We start from the raw sequence: 21,763 nt of genomic DNA, 5'->3' as shown, positions 1-21,763 counted from the left end.
AGGTTGGGGGCCAGCAGGTGGCCCACTCTTCAGATCCCGAGGTGGTGTAGACTTGGGGAGTGAGGAAGATGTTACTGGTAGATTTATAAAGTGTGGCAGCCCCTGCAGAAAACTTGGTGGTTCATAAGTTCAACAAAGAATTACCATTTGACTCAGAAATTGCATTCCTAGGTATAGACCCAAGGAAAGAAAGCTATGCAGCCACACACATGTGTGCTGCACAGATGTTTATGGCAGCATTGTTTATAATAGCTGAGAAGTGGAAGCAATTCCCATTTTTCTTAACTGATGACTAGATAAACAAAATGCGGTCTAAGTGCTGGGGATGAGTTGAGAGGGGAGGGGGTGTCTTGCTTAACGGACATAGGGTTTGCATTGGAAGTAATGAAACTGTTACTAGGGTCAATTTTATGTTACATGTAACTTGCTACATAAAAAAAACTAGTCAGTGATAAGTTTATATGTGAATGATCCTTAGGACATTCTCAATTTGGATATTAAATGCTGCATTGAGATAGGGGAGAAAATAGTACTCATCAGTATACAGTAGGTGAATTTATTTTGATCAGAGGATTATAACAATGAAGAATATGTTTTCTAGGAACTAATTTAGTGTATTGTAATATTGCTATCTGTATAATGAAATAAAATATCATGGGTTTTTTTCCTCTAAGAAAATTCTTGTTTGGGGACCAGGAAATTTCCATCAAATGTAAGATTTATTAAGTATGTTTCAGTCTGAACAATAATATTTTTTACATTTGCATAGCACTTCAAGCTGCAAGTAACACCCTTTTCAGTTGTAGAAACTGAAGCTTGGAGCAGTGATTTGAGTTGCCTGTGATCACATAGCTTGTATCACAGTTGCGATCGAGTGTTTAGGTTTTAAACGAGCCTCTTCCACTCTGAGATCTTCTTCCCATTGTTGTAATACTGCCTGTGAAAGAGCAGGTCCCATCCTTAAGGCCTTGTCTGGGGGAGGGAGAGGGGACAGTTGGCTCACGCATCCCCATCAGTACCAGCTAACTGCTGATATTTTGATCTGGAATAGCAGTCTTAAAACATTAGTATAGATATTTTATGTGTAGTTTAATTTTTCTCCCATTTTTAAAATTGCAGTTCTTCAGAAGTAAAGGAACAATGGCGCTCTTCCCTTCAGAGGTATTCTTCAGAATACATATTGAAATATTTGATTTATGATAAAAGAATGCGAATCTTTGCAAAGCAGTGCCTCCAAACTATTTCTCTTTTGCATGCTTTGTTTATTTTTGAGAAAGCTCTGAGAACCATTCATCTTCTCCCACCCCCACCATTTGGATTGGAGCTAACGTTATTCTTGAGATGTGTATTAAAATTTCCAAGCCAAGCATGGTAGCTCATACCTGTAATCCTAGCTACTTGGAAGGCTGAGGAAGGAGGATTATTTGAAGCCAGGAGTTCAAGACTATAGAGGCTGCAGTGAGCTCTGGTCAAACCACTGTGCTCTATCGAACAATTCTCAAAGCAGCTGCTACTTTCTACTCTTAAACCCAGGAATGTGCTGCATCTTCCAATCCAGGCAGGAGTGCTTGAGGACCAGATCTGTGATCCAAATCTTACATTACAAAAAACCTCTTATTTTCTGGTTCATGCCTTATTTTTCTGAAATAATTTGGATATTTTTCCAACCCCAAATTTGATCTTGCTGGGTCTCTCTCTATATATATTTTAAAATAATATAAAGTATATTAAAATATTAGCAACATAGATTCATGTGAAAATAAGCCACTGGCTAATTATTTCTACTTCATTTTGGGTTATTACTGAATTTGATTAGGTACATCACTTTAGCCGTGGAAAAGGATCATTCAAAGAGCATTCCCCTTCAGATCTCCACTAAGGACTGCAAGAAAAGTTCCTATGTAAGTGTTTTTAAGACCAAAAATTAAATTATGAGTTTCTGACTTAGGCAGAAAGAAAGAGATATAGAGATAGAAATAGAGGGAGAGATGATAGAGATGGGGGAGGGTAGCAGAGATAAGGGAGAAGAGAGAGAAAGAGCATTTAGAAAGTACTGTGTAAAATTTAAAAAATAAAGTATCCTGTGGAAAAGTGTATGCTTATGTATGTGTATGTGTGTGTTTGTAAGTATAAAAGTATATTCTAGGCAATGTGAAGAAAGAAGAATCCATGTTAATTACAGTGCTTAAGCTTGAAGGGACTATTGCATGTTCAGTGTCCATCAACTCTAGTGATTTGTTGTAATAAAGTGGTTTGCACAAGCTGGTATTTCTCATTAGAATTAAACTATTTTTTTCCAGTTGCCGCTACTTACATACAAAGTGATTATGGTGGTTTCTAATGTTTTTTTTGAAAGCTCATTTATTTTATTTTAAAATGTTTTCATTTATTTGGAAAAAATTGCAAACATACAGAAAGTACAAAATATTAACACAACTATATACCATTTTCCAGATTTACCTGCCCAATAACAGATTACCACATTGCTTTATCAGTTATTTTTATTCTGCTCTGTGTCTTTCTTCCTCTATGAATGTGTTATGTATATACCTACTTTTGAAGTTATATACACCATGGCTTTTTATTTTAAACACACATTTCCTAAGAATCAAGTTATTCTCTTTATAACCACCACTTGGTTATCAACGTAAGTAAATTTAACATTGATATCATATTTTAATCTATTCATGATCCAGTTTTGTCAGTTGATCCCAAGTATGTTTCCTTTGCAGCACAGGATTCACTCTGGGGTCAGATATTGCATTTAGTTGTCATATCAAATACAGAGCAGTTTTGAAGGTTTTTCATTCTGAGGAATATTGGGATTGAATTGAGCTAAGAGGGATAACACTTTTAAGTGATGTGTTTACTTTATTGCTTCTTTTGGAGAAAAAAACCCAAACCTTCAGCTTTCATTGTGCAAATACTGATATCTGAATTGTAGTGCAGTTGCCATGTGTTCATAATGGTGAACATATTCTACATATGTATTCTACATATGTATTCTACCTATGTATTCTACATATTTTTTTATGGCACCTTGTTTTTAAAGCAGTTCTAGGTCAAACACAATAGTATTTGTAGAAAGTTAAAAAAAAAGGGGGGAGAGTTCTAAAAGTGAAATCGTGTTCAATAGCCAAAGTCAGGCAAATATTCCGACGTATTTTCAGGTACTGGAAGTATTCATTTCTTGAGGAGGATAAGACTAGAGAGTTCTCCTGTAGGAGAGCACACTCTTGTCTGCCTGCTTTGAGTTCAGTTATGGCAAAGGCTTACATTCCAAATTTTTCGTGGGCAATTTTCCTGAAATGTTATTTATTTTTGAGTCAGGGTCTCACTCTGACACTCAGGCTGGAACGCAGCATCACAATCATGGCTCACTGCAGTCTCAACCTCCTTGGTGCAACCATCCTTCCACCTCAGGCTCCAGAGTAGCTGGAACCACAGGCACACACCACCATGCCTAGTGAACTTGGTGTTGAGACAAGTTCTCACTATATTTCCTAGACTGGTCTTGAGGTGCTGGGCTCAAGCATTCCTCCCACCTCATCCTCATAAGGTAATGGGATTACAGGTATGAGCACCCAGACCTCCCCCAAATTTAAAGAAACAACTTTACTTAGATATAGTGTACAAGAAAGACACTTGCTTAATATTGTGAATGCTCCAAGTTTTCCTCAAATGCTGTTTCATTTCATCCTATGGAAACTTTTCTTACTATTTCTTATAGTGTAGATCTGGTATCAACACATTTTCTTAGTCTCTTTTATCTAAACATGTTTTAATCTCACCTATACTCTTGAAAGACATTATCACCAAATATAGAATTTTGTTTAACAGTGTTTTCTTTTCAGCATTTCAAAGATATTTCACTGTTTTTTATTTTTGTTTTTGTCTCTGCACTTTGTGATGAGTAGTCTGTGATAATCAACCTTGATCCTCTCTCTGTGATTTTTTATTTTGACTGCTTCCGAGATTGTCTCTTTATGTTTGACTTTTAGCAGTTTGCCTATGATGTGTCAAAGCATGATTTTCATTGAATCTATTCTGTTTGACATTTTCTGAACTTCTTGAATTTGTAAATTTTTCTCTTTTGTCAAACTTGGGAACATTTTAGCCATCCAAGACTTCTTTTTATCCCCATTTCTCTTTTCTCACATTCTAGGATTCCAGTTACACGTACCTTCAAACTTATTAAAGTTTATTTTTAATTGGCACATAATTGCACATATTTATGGGGTGCACGCTAATGTTTTGTTACCTACAGTCCATAATGATCAGATCAGTGTAATTAGCATATTCATCATCTTGAACAGTGCTGGGGACACTCAGCATCCTCACTTTTAGTTATTTGGAAATGTACGTTTTTGCTACCTATAGTTCTTCTGCAGTGCTATAAAGCACCAGGACTTACTTCTCCTGTCTACCTGTAATTTGGTGTTCTTTTACAAATCTTTCCCTATCCCTCCATTCCTCTCACCCTTACCAGCCTCCAGCAAACTCTGATCTCCTTTTTACCTGTGCAAGATTAACTTTTTTTTTTTAGCTTCCAAATATGAGTGATAAGATGCAGTTATTAAACTTCCTGATGTTGTTCACGGGTCCCTCGGGTTGTGTTACTTTTTTCAATCATTTTTTTTCCTTCTTGTTCAGACAGGATACTTTCTATTAACTTATAGTCAAATTCACTGTTTCATTTTTCATCTCAATTATGCTACTTTTCCCATCCAGCAAATTTTTTCCAGCTATTTCTCAGATCTAAAATTTACATTTTAAATATTTTGATGTCTATGCTGAGAGTGTGCTTCCTAGGAGCTTATTTTCCTTTACATAATTGAACCTAATTATAATAGTTGCTTTTTTTCTCATAATTTGAACATCTAGATGATGCGTCTTAAAGTTGGCACCTGATAATTGGTCACATTTTCCTAGTTCTTCATGTATCAAGAAACACTTTGGCTCATAAAAAAGTAACATTTCCATTTTTAAAATTATTTGATAATTTTATATTTTAGAATTTCTTGTTTACAAAGAGCTCTATGTACAGAAGTTTATCTGTTTTGTCTACAAGGAGAACAACATCAGGGAGAAATACACATATCCTTTTAATTATTATTTTGAACTTAATATGTTCTTTATACATGAACATATTAAGTGAAACCCCACTGTCCTATAAACCACATAAAGAAAAGCAGGAATACTATTCTTTCAAAAGATTTTTTTTTTTTAACTTTACAAAAGACTTTATGGTAGAGTTTTTAAATTATATGGGAGGACCTTCAGAGATTTTCTAAAAATAGCAGAATCCTGACTTCTAATTAAATCCCTAGTTAAAGCCCAGTGTTTGCACCCTTCTAGACGCTTGAACATGAGAAGCCTCTAACAATGCTGAGTATGTTTGTTCTGAGCCCTACTGTTGTGTTCTGAGAAACTTTTTCACAATTCTTGGGGCTACAAGCAGCACAGTTTGAAATAAATTTCAGTTGTCTTTATTTATAAAAATAAAATTAACTTCCAGGGCCATGAGTCATGCTAATCAGTCAACAAGAAAAAGAATACAGTGAAAGGGAAAGTAATACATTTTAAGAGGTTTTTTTGCTTCATCTTTAAGGTCCATGGGTATTGACTTGTGCTGTTTATTTGTCCTTTTGAAGCAGGTTTATCAGCAGACACAGCCCTCACTGTAGATTTATTACAAGACCTATATGCATAGCATAAAGAACACAAATCTTCTTGTTACAAATTGTCTGATTTTAAAATAATGTCTTTTGAAATTCAGAGTTAATAGCTATCATCTCAGTATTCTATTAGTTCTTTCAGTTTATTTTCTGAAAATTGCCTCCTAATTTTATACTGCAGTTTCTCAATCTGAGATGTATAAAGAGCTATCACAGAAACCCTATTCAGTGGAAGAGTTGGGAATTAAATTTAAATTTCTAACATTTTAATTTAATTCTCTCAATCGATTTCAACAATATAGATCTTAGTAGCCATGATGCCTGACATGAAGTACTCACTACATAGTGGTTTAAAAAATGTCTTTCAGCCGGGCTCGGTGGCTCAGCCTGTAATCCCGCACCTTTGGGAGGCTGAGGTGAGTGGATTGCCTGAGCCCGAGGGTTTGAGACCCACCTGGGCAGCGAGACCTCATCTCTACAGTAAATCAAAAATCAGCCAGGCGTGGTAGTACATGCCTATAATTCTGGTTACTTGGAAGACTGAGGTGGAAGGATCACCGGAGCCCAGCAGGTCGTGGCTGCAGTGGCTGGGAGCGGCCACTGACTCCAGTCTGGACGACAGAGTGAGACTCCAACTCAAAAAAAAGGAAAAAATGTTTTTCATAGTCGGTTTCTATTTTTATTTTACTAGAAGTGAGTGTGTGATTTTCAAAAAAATAAAGCCATGTGATAAAAACAAAGCCAGGAAATAAGGGAAAGGCTCCATCTCCTCCTTTTAAAACTACTTCTTTTTTAAAAAAATGTGTTTCTATTCAGGATTAGGTGCATATGTGGTCACTGTACAGATAAAGTTTGGGCCTCCCTTTGGTCTCAACTCTGCCCAGTTTGAGATCGGGTACCCTTATTGATGTTATGTTCCCCTCTTCGGCAGTTAGCCTCATGGTGCTGAGTACTGGCCAGTCCTGTGCCCTCTCTGAATTCCCAGGTTTTCTCTTCTTGCCTCAGTAGTTAAATTTTGAGTACCAGAAATCCTTTATTTTAAGAGAAATATGTTTTACTGAAGTTCTTTTTACTGGGTTTATGTAATACAAAGGAATGAAAATGAATTAAGGATTCATGTTCTATCTGTGCTTTACTTTGCCATGACCTAGAAGCAAGCTTTGCCTTTAGACGATGGATAATAATTTGACAATAATTGTGTAATCATATGCATTGGAATTGTTAATTTATAGCAAAATTTCTTTTTTCTCTTTTAGTCTGTAACTGTGACCATATCAAATTCGGACACAGCAAATGACATAATCCACAAGGCATTATCAATGCTAGGAATAACCGTAAGTTCCCTACAAGCCAATTTCAGTTAAAAACTAACTTGGGAAAAAAATAAACAAAAAAAACTTGAATTTTTTCATTCAGTATATTCAGATATACGCAGGTGTACACACACACGTGTTTTGTATCTTGCACCTTCCATCGTTAGAAGCTGGTTCAGAGATACATCAAACTCATAATTTACCCCCCACACTTGGGTTATGAGTTTATATGCAGGTGCTTTCTTGTATTCTCGCGTCGCATTTTGTGTGAAGTGAAAATGATAGCATAATAAAAGTGGGTTATCATTATAGAATACTGATAACAACATGAATTTTCATTGTATATATTATATACATATACAATAACAGTTTTGAAAAATTCCTAACAAGAAAGTTCCAATCTCTTCTACTGCACTGTTCTTTAAACATCTTATCTCCTAGTTTCTCACCTCTCATATGTTCTTACCCTGATGATCAACCAAGGACTCGATCTTAGTCCTGAAGGACATCTTTCAAAAATTTTGACATAAAAAACATCTGGCTCGAAGCCATTACCCCTGATGAAGGTCCCTGGAACGAGACAGCTCATGCATCTAATGAATTGGTAAAGAAAAAGACAAGGTTTGAATGAGTCAGTGGATTGGGGGGCATTTGTGTGCACATTGCTTTCTTCCTGATTTGCTTTTAAGTATCTGTTCCTTTAAGTTTTGGAGGAGCTGAATACATTGTTGAGTTTATTTTTTTGGTGGAGTAAGTGGGTATATTTGAGGATAAGGATGAGGGTTGCATAAGAGAAAAGAGGGAAGTCCACTTAAGTGAGAATTTTATTAAAGTAACATTCAAACTGGGCTCAGTGGCTCAGCCTGTAATCCCGCACCTTTGGGAGGCTGAGGTGAGTGGATTGCCTGAGCCCGCGGGTTTGAGACCCACCTGAGCAGCGAGACCTCATCTCTACAATAAATAAAAAAAATCAGCCGGGCGTGGTAGCGCATGCTTGTAATTCTGGCTACTCGGAAGGCTGAGGCGGAAGGATTGCCGGAGCCCAGCAGGTCGAGGCTGCGGTGGCCGGGAGCGGCCACTGCACTCCAGTGTGGGTGACAGAGTGAGACTCCAACTCAAAAAAAAAAAAGAAAGTAACATTCAGATGGACAGCACCTGAAGGAAGGGAATCACTTGTGTAGCATGGCTCCTTAACTTAAAACTCCCAATAATGTGAAACTTTCTTGCTGTTATGACATGGCATCCAAGCTTTGTATTTAAATGTTGTTTGACTGAATAATCAATTAAAGTCCTTTAAAAATTCAGCACAACCAGAATTTGGCACAAGGAATCCATTATTTTTATATTAGTGGAATTTAATAACATTAAAAAAAAAATTTTATTGAAATGAACTAAAAAAAGCAGACACTAAGAAAGAAAAAGCTATATACTGCCCCGAATAAAAATTAAATATTGGAGGAGAGAGAGTAATTTTACTAATAGGATGGGGAGAGTGATTGAAATAAAATGCAGCAACTTTTATTTCAAATCTGTAATTTTTAAAAGTTGATTAGTCTCACCAGACAACAACAAATTTCTATTTTAATGAAGAATTAAGGTGATTTGGCTATATATATATGTGATTTAGGTGGTTCCAAAATAAGTTTTCAACATTTATCTTACCATTTTTTAAATTAGGTCTTGCTTCCTATTTGAAATACAATTTTGAACTGATTAGCTCTATGTGTGACAGTGACAGTATTCACACCTGAGAAACTCCATTAAGACAAGGCCATGATTTTAATCAAGAATGAAGGGCAATCATATTACTTGTCACCAAAAACTCCATTTAAGACATATTTTTGCTTTTGCCTGAGCTGAAGGACTTTTAAAACTAGTTTAGCAGAGTCTATATATAAATTTAGATTTGTTTCAAGTGGGAGTCCCAGTATTGCAGGGCAATAATTCAACTAGAGATGATTATTTCCTGCATCTGGCCTGTTCTCCAGGTTCGAGGCCTTGTCCCTTCTCTCCCCACAGTGGGGTTTTTCTGAGTGAAAGCCTGTGGGCTGACTCGACTCTGGCATCACCTCAAGGCCTCTTGGGCACTTGTGTCCTTTTCCTCAGGGTTGCCGAGCATACAGTGTTTTCCTTTGTTCAAGCATAGTCATGCAGGTATATGGCCCTCTGGAGAACAGACTCATCTGGGTAGGGACATGTGAAAGCAAAGGTTATTTTCCAAAATGTCTGGAGAGAGCAGAAGCAGGACTATATAGATTAGATTTTTCTTTTTTAGTGAAGGAGCATAAGTGTGATTTCTTATTGCATGGGTCATTCAGAAGTAAGGGACTGATTGCACTGTGGCTTCATAGATCTGTGACCTATCAGAAGGGACAAGGCATGATCTGAGGTAGTCTTGGATGCTGGGTGGAGAACAGGGATTACTGAAATTAGCACTGTCCATGCAAAAATGGTGACCACAGTGGATTAAAAAGCATTTCCATTGATCCTAATGCTTTTGTTTATTCTTTTGAAAACATAGAAACACTGAGGATATGTATTCTTAAAAGTATTTACTGTGAAAGATCGGTTGTAATACTTAGTTATTTTATTTCCAAGGGCTCTGAGAAATATTACCAGCTGTGGGTCAGTTCTGGCAAGAAAGAGGCCCCGTTCCCTATCATTGGTAAGTCTCAAGAAAATTGCAAAGTGGGATTGATTTGGTTCACAATTTTACCTCTTAAGTCTCAAAGTATTGACTGTTTTTAAGCTTAAACACTCTTAAAAGTTAAAATTTTATGCAATATTTATTCATATACTTAATAAATAATTGCCAAGTCCTCACTGTATCTCAGGTACCTTATACTATCTCTGACATGATCTAGTTTGGAAAACAAAAGGAATTTTTCCTGTTGAATTTCTTCCTTGACAAACAGCTTTCTTGAAAAAAATGCATTGTGATTTCAGTTTGAAGGCTTCGGTGCCATTTTCTAACTACTAGGCAACCTTTATTTTGTGACGATCTTCTAAAATTCAGTCATGCTTCTGAATCTAAGTTTAAATATTATTTTAACACCTGCTTAAGGAATTTTTCTCAAGATCATAAGATAGATCATGAGATAATCACATTCAGACTCCTGAAGTCTTCCCTGACTGATCAACACATGCTTTGTCACTTCTTAGATACAGTTTTCTAGCATTTGTTCTTGAGGTTATTGATAGGTTATACTTCTCCTAAAATAATTATTAGAACAATTTTAGCTAAGTAACAATAATTATTGGATCAGCAATTTTGCTCAATGTGGTTAATAGAGACAGAGTGATTAAAATAAGAGGAGGGGATAGGATCTATAGCAGACCATGTGGCACAGTGATGGTGGTGCTTTCTGCCTACCACCAGTCGTGCCGGTCCGAGGCCCAGGGACCTTCGGTCACACGCAGGGCTGGATATTGCGGCCCCCTGCTGCTGCTGTTCCACCACATACTTGGGAGTCTCGGGTCCCAGCTCCCTCCCTGGCTGCATCGTCTCCTGCCTGGCCCCCAGCACCAAGCCGCTGGTCACTCAGGGAGACTCCGGGCGCCTGCCCCTCAGAAACACCAGTCCCATTACTGGCTAAAGTACCCTGGGGGCGGCCCAGGGCCAATCTTGCCGCTCAGTGCCTGCCCTTTGGAGCTTTGGAGCGCTGGAGCTCTGGGCCCACCCTGGCTGAGGTACTCAGCATGTGACCCCAAGTTGGGGATCCCAGACAAGCGGAGAGAAACGAATCTGCAAAAACTGTCTCAGCCATTCTCCAGGCAGAGACTTCCATTGCCCCACCCACCTATCAACAAACCCTACCTCAGTTCCTAAGGTAACGTCGTGAAACAGGAGACAAAGCCCCACCCCTACGCTGAATCAGGCAAAAGCAACACCCAGGCAGCCGACTAAAAAAAAAAAAACCAAAAAATACAAACCCAAACTGCAAGTAAATCTAGCTGCCTGCAATGAAAAACAAAGGGGAGAGGTCAGAGATCACAGCTGCAGTGATGTTAGTCTGATCACTTATTTTGACTTCTGATTTTATCATTTGGACTGTTTGTTTTGATCTGACTTACACTGTTTCTTGATTTTATTGGTCTGTCTCTGTGTAGCTATCAGTATTCTTTAGGGAATCTTTCGTATGTGTCTTTTTTCACTTCTTTCCGGCCTTGTGTCTCTCTGTCACCTGATAGTTTGTATGTATGCTTGTTTTCCCTCTCGCTGTTCTCTCTTTCTAACTTCCTATTGACCCCTCCTTCCTCCATTATTTTCCTCTTTTATACCCCCCTTTTTAATCTAGGGACCAAGACTACATACTGCTGAACAGACAGATTGTAAGGCAGAGGGAAATAGGTTCCAGTGTGCTCATACACCTGTTTGTGGATGCTAGAATCAGCATATACATTCTGAACCACAGCTTCCCTCTCAAGTAAACCTCAAAATTGCAAAAAGTACAGATTGCAGCCTACACTCTAACCTGAAAAGTGAACAAAGCCAGAAGACCCTCCTAAGGAAGAACAGGAAATTGCAGAAGAGAAATAAAAGCAACCTCACCTTGCCTAAAAAACCGAATTAGAAAGGGGAGGGAAAGGGGGAGAGAGAGAAAAATCTACACAAAAACCAAGAAAAACCAAAAGAAGCTGGAAAAGCAAGAACCCTAGAAGGGCAGACACTGAGAAAACTGACTTTGGAATGCAAGCAATGAAGAGCCCCCAGAATGAAGGGTCTCAAACTACACACCTAGATATCAAGACATTAATGGAGAGATTAAAAAGAATTGAGGAGACACAAGAAGAAACTCGGAAGGAACTGATATCTGAGATAACAGTAATAAAGAATACTGTGAATGAAATAAATAACAAACTAATAAGCATGGAAAGCAGAATTACCCAAGCAGAAGAAAGAATCTCAGAGCTTGAGGACCAAAATATAGAACCTACCCAAACTCTTAAAAAAACACAGAAAATAATCTCACAAAGACAGAACAAAACCTTCAAGAGAAGAGCGATTACTTCAAGAGACCAAACCTAAGAGTAATTGGCATTCCTGAGGCAGAAAGAGAGACAGAGACCACACTGGAACAAACTTTCCATGAGATCATTCAAGAAAACTTCCCTTATCTAATCAGTGATGCAAAAATTCAAACACAAGAGATTCAGAGAACCCCCGCAAGACAACAAATAAGAAGACCAACTCCTAGACACACATAGTTCGCATAAACAAAGTAGGCATAAAAGAAAAAATCCTAAAGGCAGTGAGAGAAAAAGGCCAGATCGCCTACCATGGAAGATCTATCAGAATAGCAGCAGATTTATCTACAGAAACCCTGCAGTCTAGGAGAGTTTGGAGCCCTGTCTTCAAAGTTCTAAAAGATAAACAATTTCAACCAAGAATAACATACCCAGCTCAGCTAAGCTTCATCAGTGAGAGCGAATTAAAATCTTTCCCAGATATCCAGTCCCTAAGAACTTAATGCTGCCACCAAACCACCTCTATGTGAAACACTTAAGAAAGTACTAAACACAGAAGAAAAGGAAAAAAGAACAACGGTCTTCACAAGAGTACAGGGGAAAGAATAAAACATACATGAACCAACCCCAAAACCAAAAGAAAGACAAAAAAAAAAAAAAAAAACCCAAGTGGAAGAACAATAACTCTATAAGAACTCTATGATAGGGACGAACTCTCAAATTTCAATAATTAGCCTGAATGTGAATGGACTAAACGCACCACTGAAAAGACATAGAATTGCAAAATGGATAAAACATCACCAGGCAACAATATACTGCCTTCAAGAGACCTATCTCACTAGAAAGGACATAAACAGACTCAAAGTAAGAGGATGGGAAATAAATTTTCAGATGAATGGAACACCAAAGAAAGGAGGAGGTGCGACCCTAATTTCAGACAAAATACCATTTAAGCTATCAAAAATTAAAAAAGATACAGAGGGCCACTGCATAATGATAAAAGGTTCACTCCATCAACAAGAAATATCTATCCTAAACATATATGCACCCAACATAGGTGTGCCAACTTTCATAAAGCAACTTCTAGGAAAACTAAAGAAAGATATTGACTCTAACACCACCATAACTGGGGACTTTAATACCCCACTCACAACCCTAGACAGTTCATCAGGACAAAAAATCAGCAAGGAGATCCGGAGCCTCACTGTGACTCTGGACTGAATGGACTTAACTGATACCTACAGAACACTCTAAACAAAGACCACAGAATACACATTCTACTCATCACCGCATGGAACGTATTCTAGGATCGACCACATAATTGGCCATAAATCAAGCATAAGCAAATTTAAAAGGACCAAAATTCTACCATGCACTTTCTCGGACCACAGTGGAATAAAAATAAACATTGACACCAACAAGGTCCCCCCCAAAACCCACAAAAACATGGACACTAAACAGCATGATGCTAAACAACTCCTGGGTCAATGATGAAATCAAAACAGAGATCAAAAGATACCTGGAAACAAATGAAAATGAAGAAACATCTTACCAAAATCTCTGGGACACCTTAAAAGCTGTAGTATGAGGGGAATTTATATCCCTACAAACACACATGAAAAAAATGGAAGGAACACAAATTAACAGCCTAACAAGCCATCTAAGGAAACTGGAAAAGCAAGACTCAAAAATCCTAATTTCAGCAGAAGAATCCAGATCACCAAAATAAAAGCCCAAATCCAGGACATAGAAGACAAAAAGATAATACAAAAAAATCAATGAAACAAAAAGCTGGTTCTTCGAAAGGATAAACAAGATCAATGGTCCCTAGCTACACTGACCCAAGAAAAAATGAGAAAAAACCCAAATAAGCACAATCAGAAACACAAAAGTTGAAGTCACTTCTGACCTTGAAGAAATACAAAAGATCATTAGAGACTACTACGTACACTTGTATGGAAACAAACTTGAAAACCTTAAGGAAATGGAGGACTTTCTGACATACACAGCCTACCTAGGTTGGAACAAGACGAAATCTAGACCCTAAATAGACCAATAACAATCAAGGAAATCAACTACATAATAAGAAAACTACTTACAAAAAAAGCCCTGGTTCAGATGACTTTCCAGCAGAATTCTGCAAGACATCTAAGGAGGAGATGTCTACCAGTCCTACTGAAGGTATTCCAGGCGATTGAAAAAGATGGAACTCTCCCCAAATCATTTTACAAAGCCAACATCACATTGGTACCCAAGCCAGTGAAAGATCCAACAAAGAAAGAGAACTACAGGCCAATATCTTTGATGAACATAGATGCTAAAATTCTCAACAAGATCCTAGCAAACCGGATTCAACAAAATTTCTCGAAAATCATCCATCATGACCAAGTAAGCTTCATTCCTGGGATGCCAGGCTGGTTCAACATTCGCAAAACCATAAATGTAATTAAATACATCAACACATGTCAAAACAAAAACCACATGATTATATCATTAGATACAGAAAAACCTTTTAATAAAATCCAGCACCCCTTCTTGATAAACACCCTCAATCATCTAGGCATACGGGGAACATATCTCAAAATAATAAAAACCATCTACGAGAACCCCATAGCCAGCATACTCCTGAACGGACAAAAATTGGAACCATTTCCCCTGAAAACTGTAACAAGACAAGGATGCCTACTCTCACCCCTCCTGTTCAACATAGTATTGGAAGTCCTGGCTCAAGCAATCAGAGAAGAGAAGGCAATCAGGGGTATCCAAATAGGAAAAGGGAAGTCAAGTTAACTCTCTTTGCAGATGATATGATTGTGTACCTTGAAAACCCAAGAGAATCTGTCAAAAACTCCTTACACTGATAAAGGCCTTTGGCAAAGTCTCAGCATACAAAATCAATGTGCAAAAGACAATCGCATTTCTTTACACCAATAATAAACACACAGAAACCCAAATAAAAACCACAATGCCATTCACAATAGCCACAAAAAAATGAAATGCCTTGGCATCTTCCTAACCAGAGACGTGAAAGACCCTCACAATGAAAACTACAAAACACTGCTCAAAGAAATCAAAGATGGCACAAACAAGTGGAGAAATATCTCATGCTCATGGATTGGAAGAATCAACATTGTGAAGATGTCCATCTTACCTAAGGCAATCTACAAATTCAATGCAATACCCATCAAATTACCAGCAATATTCTTCTCAGACCTAGAAAAAAGCAACACAGGAATTCATATGGAAACACAAAGTCCAAGAATAGCCAGAACAATCCTCAGCAAAAAAAAACAAAGCAGGTGCTATCACATTACCAGACTTCCAACTTTACTATAAAGCTACAATCATCAAAACAGCTTGGTATTGGTACAGGAACAGGCATATAGATCAATGGAATAGAATTGAGATTCCAGAGGCAAAACCTCAATTTCTCAACCAACTCATCTTTGACAAAGCCTCCACTACCTACCACTGGGGAGAAGAGAACCTATTCAGTAAATGGTGCTGGGAAAACTGACTGCCCACATGTAGAAGATTGAAACAGGACCTCTATCTATCCCCAAGCACAAAGGTTAACTCCAAATGGATCAGAGACCTAAATGTAAAACCTCAAACCATAAGAACCTTAGAAAATGAAGGACATACCCTCATGGAAATCGGAACTGGCATCCAATTCCTGAACAAAACCCGAAACCCACAGGTCATAAGAGAGAAGATAGACAGGTGGGACCTTATTAAACTGACAAGCTTCTACAAAGCCAGAGAAACCATCAAGAGAGCAGGGAGATAGCCTACAGATTGGGAAGAAGTATTTTGCCAACACCAGGTCTGACAAAGGCTTAACATCTTGGATCTACAAGGAACACGAACGTGCTGAAAAGAAAAAAACAAACAACCCCATTATAAAATGGGCAAAAGATATGAACAGACACTTCACAAAGGAAGACATCTGAGCAACCAACAGACACATGAAGAAATGTTCAACCTCACTAATCATCAGGGAGATGCAAATCAAAACCACAGTGAGATACCACCAAACTCCAGTCAGAATGGCAATTATCAACAACTCAAAAAATAACAGCTGCTGGAGAGGGTGTGGCGAAAAGGGAACACTTCTACACTGTTGGTGGGAGTGTAAACTAGTACAACCTCTGTGGAAAGCAGTGTGGTGATTCCTAAAAGCTCTAAATATCAACCTCCCATATGACCCCACAATCCCCCTACTGGAAATATACACTGAAGAACTCAAATCACTCTATAAAAAAGATACCTGCACATGTATTTTTATCGCAGCGTTGTTCACAATAGCAAGAACCTGGAAGCAACCATGCCGCCCATCAAAAGAGGAATGGATTTTAAAAACATGGTACATATACACGATGGAATACTACGCAGCCATAAAATAGAACAAAATCATGAATTTTGCAGCAACCTGGATGGAACTAGAGTCTATAATACTGAGTGACCTCTCACAAAAATAAAGATCCAAGTATCACATGTTCTCACTCATATAATGGACCTTGAACTTCCAATGTAATACTCTAAGAAAATGACTGACATTGGTGGGAAACTATGGCAGGGAGGGGAAGGGAGATGGGATTAACGGTAGCAAATATCTGTCTGGGGACGGGGAAACACCTCTTATCAACAGGGTTCCTGAATGAAACGTATTTGTATACTTAACCCTTAGCTGTACCCCACACCATTATAATAAAAAATATTGATTAAAAAATTAAATTTTAAAAGAAGCCAAAAATAAAGAAAAACAAGCAATCACTACCAATTTTTATTAATGTATTTACCTTTATCCTTGTAATAAGTCTATGTGTTAGGAAGAGTATTTAAAATGAGGAATGTAAGGCTAGAGAGGCCAAGTAATTTACCTAATATGTAAAAATCTACTTTAGTGAAACATAAATGAGAAGATCTTAAATATTGTCAGATGGGAAACATAGCAAAAGTCACCATTGTGCAATGCAAAAATGGGTATGTACGTTCCAAGCAAGGCAACGTGTTTGCGGTTTTTTTCTCCTGTTTAAAGTCTCTGCTTGAATGCTTGTTTTATGTGGGGTCTCCCCAGTGAGAGTGCACGTGTTCCTCACTCAAGAAGACACAGCCTTCTTTATTCCAGAAGCCCCCAAGAACTACAGCATGAATCAGTGGCGTGTGCTCACTCATAGTAAGGTGGGTTGGATCACATGCCTCACCATCAGCCTAAATCTATATTTACATTTTTCTCCACATAGGACATGAACAACCCTATAAAATTCACATGAGCCTCCTTCAAGCCCCTGGGCTTCTGCCAGAGAACTCCACCTCTCCTACCCTCCAGGAGCCCATCCCGGAGCAGCCATCCCTAGACATGCAAGGCCGGTTCAACCTGAAGCCCAGGCACCTGCCTAAAGGCCAGCAGGAAAGTGGTGAGTCCCTTTCCTTCCTGCAAGTGTCTTGTCTCAACTTGTCTCCATTTCTAAGAACAAATACATGACAGAGAGATTTTCACCTGTGGGGAGGCAGACAGTATAGACAGGGATTCTCTGCCTGCCCAGAATCAGCTTCAGAGAAACCTCAAGGTCATAGTCAAGACCAAACTCAGTCTTAGGAAGATTTTTTGCATTCCTCGAAGTTGGAAGATGCTCCCTTTTCTGTATCCCCAGAACACTGTACACATATAATTATGTGTTTGCACTCTGTGTGTCTCATTCGATTATGACTTCTGAAGGCCTGGGAACTCTTGTCTTTCTTCTCCCAGGGCTTTGCTCAGTATCTGGGATCAAGCAGAGAGTGATCCAATGACTGCATGACTTAGACACACCAGGATGAAAGATCTAGCGAAGACCAGAGTTATAGCATTGAGCTGAAATCTGTTCTGGACTGGGGCTGAAGCACCCATGGGTTCTAGCCTGGATTGAACTCTCAATCCTACTCATTCCCCCACCAAGCTTTCTTTCCATGTCTGCTTCAGAGCTGGGTCTAGACTAGAACTGGACTGAACATTTTTGGTAGAGGTTTTGAATCTTCCTTCTTTACTATATTTCCTAATACCATTATTGTACTCTCCCATTAATTTTACTTTCATCGAAGAAAATGTACTATTGTAATTTGGGAAAGATTTGGCAAGAATGGAATTTCTACTTAAACTATTTTTATTGTTATGATGCTGTCTCATAAGTGCAAAGTTTCAAAATTTTTATTTTTAATGTTCATGCCCTTATTTGAGCATAAGAAAACCACGACAGATCATTTCAGAGCTGTTTAAGAAAGGCTTGATTCCAATAAAGTTAGTTTGCTTCATCACCCCCTATTTTTTATGACAATAGATATGTTTTTATTGTTTAGAGAAGCAGCACGACCGCATACAAATAATGCACATGACAAAATGTGCAGCTAAGCATGAAACTATTTTTAAGAAACTACAAGACTCAATGTCTACTTTGCTATTTGACTTTGTTATTAGGTGTATAGCTTTATATAAACGGATAGACCATTCTTCTTAATTATATGCTCTTATTAAAGATAAAGAACTGAATGTATTTGGATAGGTTAGAAACAAAATCATGTTAAGAGTAGGGATATCAGGCAATGTATGGTGACTCAACTTATCTGTTAATGTGTATATGCTGACATACAGAGTGTCCTGCTGGATTTAGGAATGTATTTGCTTTCTTCCTTATCTCCTTTCAAATAGGTGAAAGAACTGCATACCTCCTGGAGGATGCCAAACCATTGTTGGAGGGGAGTAGGATCTGTTCTGAGGGAATGAGACTGACATCTAGGCTACCTTAGGTCATCTGAGTGAGGGATAATTACTTTATCAGTACTCCTATCAACAATTCTTTTTGCTGAATAGCACATTATATTACTCACATTAATGAGTAGTCATCAGAGTGGAGCAAAGTGAAGCTCACAGAGTTTTGTTTTGTTTTGTTTTTTTGAGTTGGAGTCTCACTTGGTCACCCAGACTGGAGTGCAGTGGCCACTCCCGGCCACCGCAGCCTCGCCTGCTGGGCTCCGGCGACCCTTCCGCCTCAGCCTTCCGAGTAACCGGAATTACAGGCATGTGCTACCACGCCCGGCTGATTTTTTGATTTATTGTAGAGATGAGGTCTCGCTGCCCACGCAGGTCTCAAACCCGCTCACAGAGTTTTGAGTAACTTGTTCAAACGAGAGGGAGAACCAGGAGCCCATTAATCTTCTCTGATCCAGCACAGTGAGCATCGGCCCTATGTGAGTGTACTTGGAGATGCATTCAACATCTCAGAGAAGCCAGGTGGATTAATGTTGTGCACCTGTTTATATTTCTAAACTCAGTTCCATTATTGAATTTTTCAGAATTTAGTAGAAGTAGGTTTTTAAAGGAAATATTAAAATACAGCAGAACAGCTGGAACTGGGAGCTCAGTTTTTATTGATGATTAGTTATTCTGTGAAAAGCTCTTCTTTAGCATTCCTTTGACAAGGATGTTGCATAGATAAAAACCAAATCTGGGAAGGTTGGCAGGGTGTCACAAGGAACAAAACGACCTGGGGTCTTACCATACTACCAAGGCCTGACTAGAGAAAGTGGAGTCATATCATCCACAGAGCTACCTGAGAGTTGCATCCTTCAGAAAAAAGAGGCCCAAGGTTGACTGAAAAGTAAAGCCAGATGGACTGTAGGCTGAAGGTTCCTTTGATGGGAGAAAGCTGACCGTGGTTAGGCACTTTGAAAGACAAACAGGAAATCTGAGTGGCAGGAGACTTACTATAAAATTGGATAATTACCAAAATCTGTTTGATTTAGCTTACTGAAATCCCAGAACTCCTGATCTCAATGGGTCTCCCCACCTCAGGCTCCTAACTATCTAGAATTACTGATGTGCACCACCACACTTGAATATTTTTAGCTCTTAAAATGTTATATGACTCCTGAATCCACTATCGTACTTAGCATCAGGAAATTTATACAGCTAGATGTTAAGTGCCTCATGGTAGAATAGAACAGGTGGTAAACACCAGTGTTGAGGAAAGATTTATACTGGAAAAATGGAATATGTGTTGGTCCAAACCTCCAGGTTTAGCTTCAGTCTGCAGGACATGGGCAAGAACACATGAATACCACAAGAATGCAATTAGCAAGTGTCATAATGTGGGCAATTCTGCACAACACATGATTCCATATCTCTCTCTCCTGGCCATTGCAACAAACATACTATAAAAAGAAAATACAGTAAGTCCCCTACATATGAACCTTCAAGTTGCAGACTTTCAAGGATGCAAATATGTGTTCACATGTCCAATCCTGTAAGTTAGTTGACGTGTCTGATGTACATGGTCATGCAAATTAATCCTCTCCAAGTGACAGTGCTTTTGTATGATAGTGTTTTTGATAGTGCTTTATGTATTTTTTGTGTGAAAAGTTCCATAATTTATTGCCTTACAGTACTAAATAGCTGATTATGTTAGTTGGGTACCTAAGCTACCTTTACCTTTATGCACCTTTGGACTCCCAATGTGCTCTCAGAACAGAATGCATTCATTTTTAGAGACTTATTGAAGTGGAAATAAAGTTAGGTCAATTGAATGACACATGAAATAATCTCAATTTTTACACAATCAGATCAGAAGACGGTGAGGAGGTGGTCGGTATTGAACTGGGCCTTTCATCAGCAATCCAATACTAGCAAGAGGTTGGCGGATGATGAACTGGGCACTGGGCATCTCAGCCTCCAGGGTGAAGAGGCTTCACCAGCCCCAAAGCCTGAACAGCTCTTTGGTGTTCCTCTCAGTGACGTTTGCAAAAATGACATCCTGCCAACCCCTGTTCAGGTAGGTTTTGCTTGGGCTTCCATAGTCCTCTTAAGGAGACAGAATTCTGGGGAGTTGAGTGGTCTCCTCCAAATCTCATCACTAAAGGGAGAAATCATTAGACAATCCTAGTTGGGCAGAAATTTGTCAATGAAACTTCGGGTAATGAAAATCTGATTTAGGTACTGCAAGATCATAAGACACACACAAGAGAGAAAACTACTCTGGTTTCAGCAGAGACTCACATACTTCGTTGTTTAGATATGTGTAATATGGGGATGATGGCTAGAATTAGGATTGATAATACTAGGGCTAAAACACCTCCTAGTTTGTTGGGAATAGATCGTAGGATAGCATATGCGAATAAGAAATATCACTCTGGTTTAATATGGGGTGGAGTGTTTAGAGGATTGGCTGGGGTATAATTGTCTGGGTCTCCTAGGAGATCTGGTATAAATAGGACTAGGATCATAAGGAGTATTATTAGGATTATTAAGCCTAGGATATCTTTGATTGTAAAGTATGGGTGGAATGGGATTTTGTCGGTATCGGATGATATTCCTGAGGGATTGTTAGACCCGGTTTCATGAAGAAATAGGAGATGAACAATTACGAGGGCTGTTACTACGAATGGGAGGATAAAATGAAAGGCGAAAAATCGTGTGAGGGTGGCTTTATCGACTGAGAAACCCCCTCAGATTCATTCAACTAGGTTGGTACCAATATAGGGAATGGCGGATAAGAGGTTGGTGATGACGGTGGCGCCTCAAAATGATATCTGTCCTCATGGGAGGACATAACCTATAAATGCTGTTGCTATGACTGCAAATAATAGGAGGATTCCAATATTTCATGTCTCTAGGAAAGTGAAAGAGCCATAGTATAGACCTCGGCCTACATGTATAAATAAGCAGAGGAAAAATATAGATGCTCCGTTTGCATGTAAGTACCGGATAATTCATCCGTAGTTTACGTCTCGGCAGATGTGTGTTACGGAGGAGAATGCGGTTGTTGTGTC

The 21,763-nt window shown here is 38.6% G+C and overlaps 1 protein-coding gene across 3 annotated transcripts in view; it reads left to right on the top strand.

The window, feature by feature from the left end:
- Positions 1-20,761, top strand: part of LOC103274344 (rho GTPase-activating protein 20-like) — a 46,778-nt gene extending 26,017 nt beyond the window's left edge. For 2 of the 3 annotated variants that reach the window (XM_008071808.2, XM_008071806.2), the window contains 7 exons: positions 1,120-1,161; positions 1,817-1,901; positions 6,935-7,012; positions 7,475-7,612; positions 9,590-9,656; positions 17,206-17,379; positions 20,558-20,761. In XM_008071808.2, the coding sequence (XP_008069999.1) occupies positions 1,120-1,161; positions 1,817-1,901; positions 6,935-7,012; positions 7,475-7,516 (247 nt within the window). In that variant the 3' untranslated portion in view covers positions 7,517-7,612; positions 9,590-9,656; positions 17,206-17,379; positions 20,558-20,761. Of the gene's footprint in view, positions 1-1,119; positions 1,162-1,816; positions 1,902-6,934; positions 7,013-7,432; positions 7,613-9,589; positions 9,657-17,205; positions 17,380-20,557 lie in introns of those variants that run through there. The other variant, XM_008071807.1, reaches the window with a different exon arrangement.
- The last annotated feature ends 1,002 nt before the right edge of the window (positions 20,762-21,763 follow it).

Source organism: Carlito syrichta, unplaced genomic scaffold, assembly GCF_000164805.1.
Source record: "Carlito syrichta isolate Samal-C Ts95f unplaced genomic scaffold, Tarsius_syrichta-2.0.1 Scaffold314727, whole genome shotgun sequence".
In the NCBI taxonomy this organism is placed as follows: domain Eukaryota; kingdom Metazoa; phylum Chordata; class Mammalia; order Primates; family Tarsiidae; genus Carlito; species Carlito syrichta.
The sequence above is the reverse complement of the archived record's forward strand: the minus strand, read 5'-3'. Positions and strand labels throughout refer to the sequence as shown.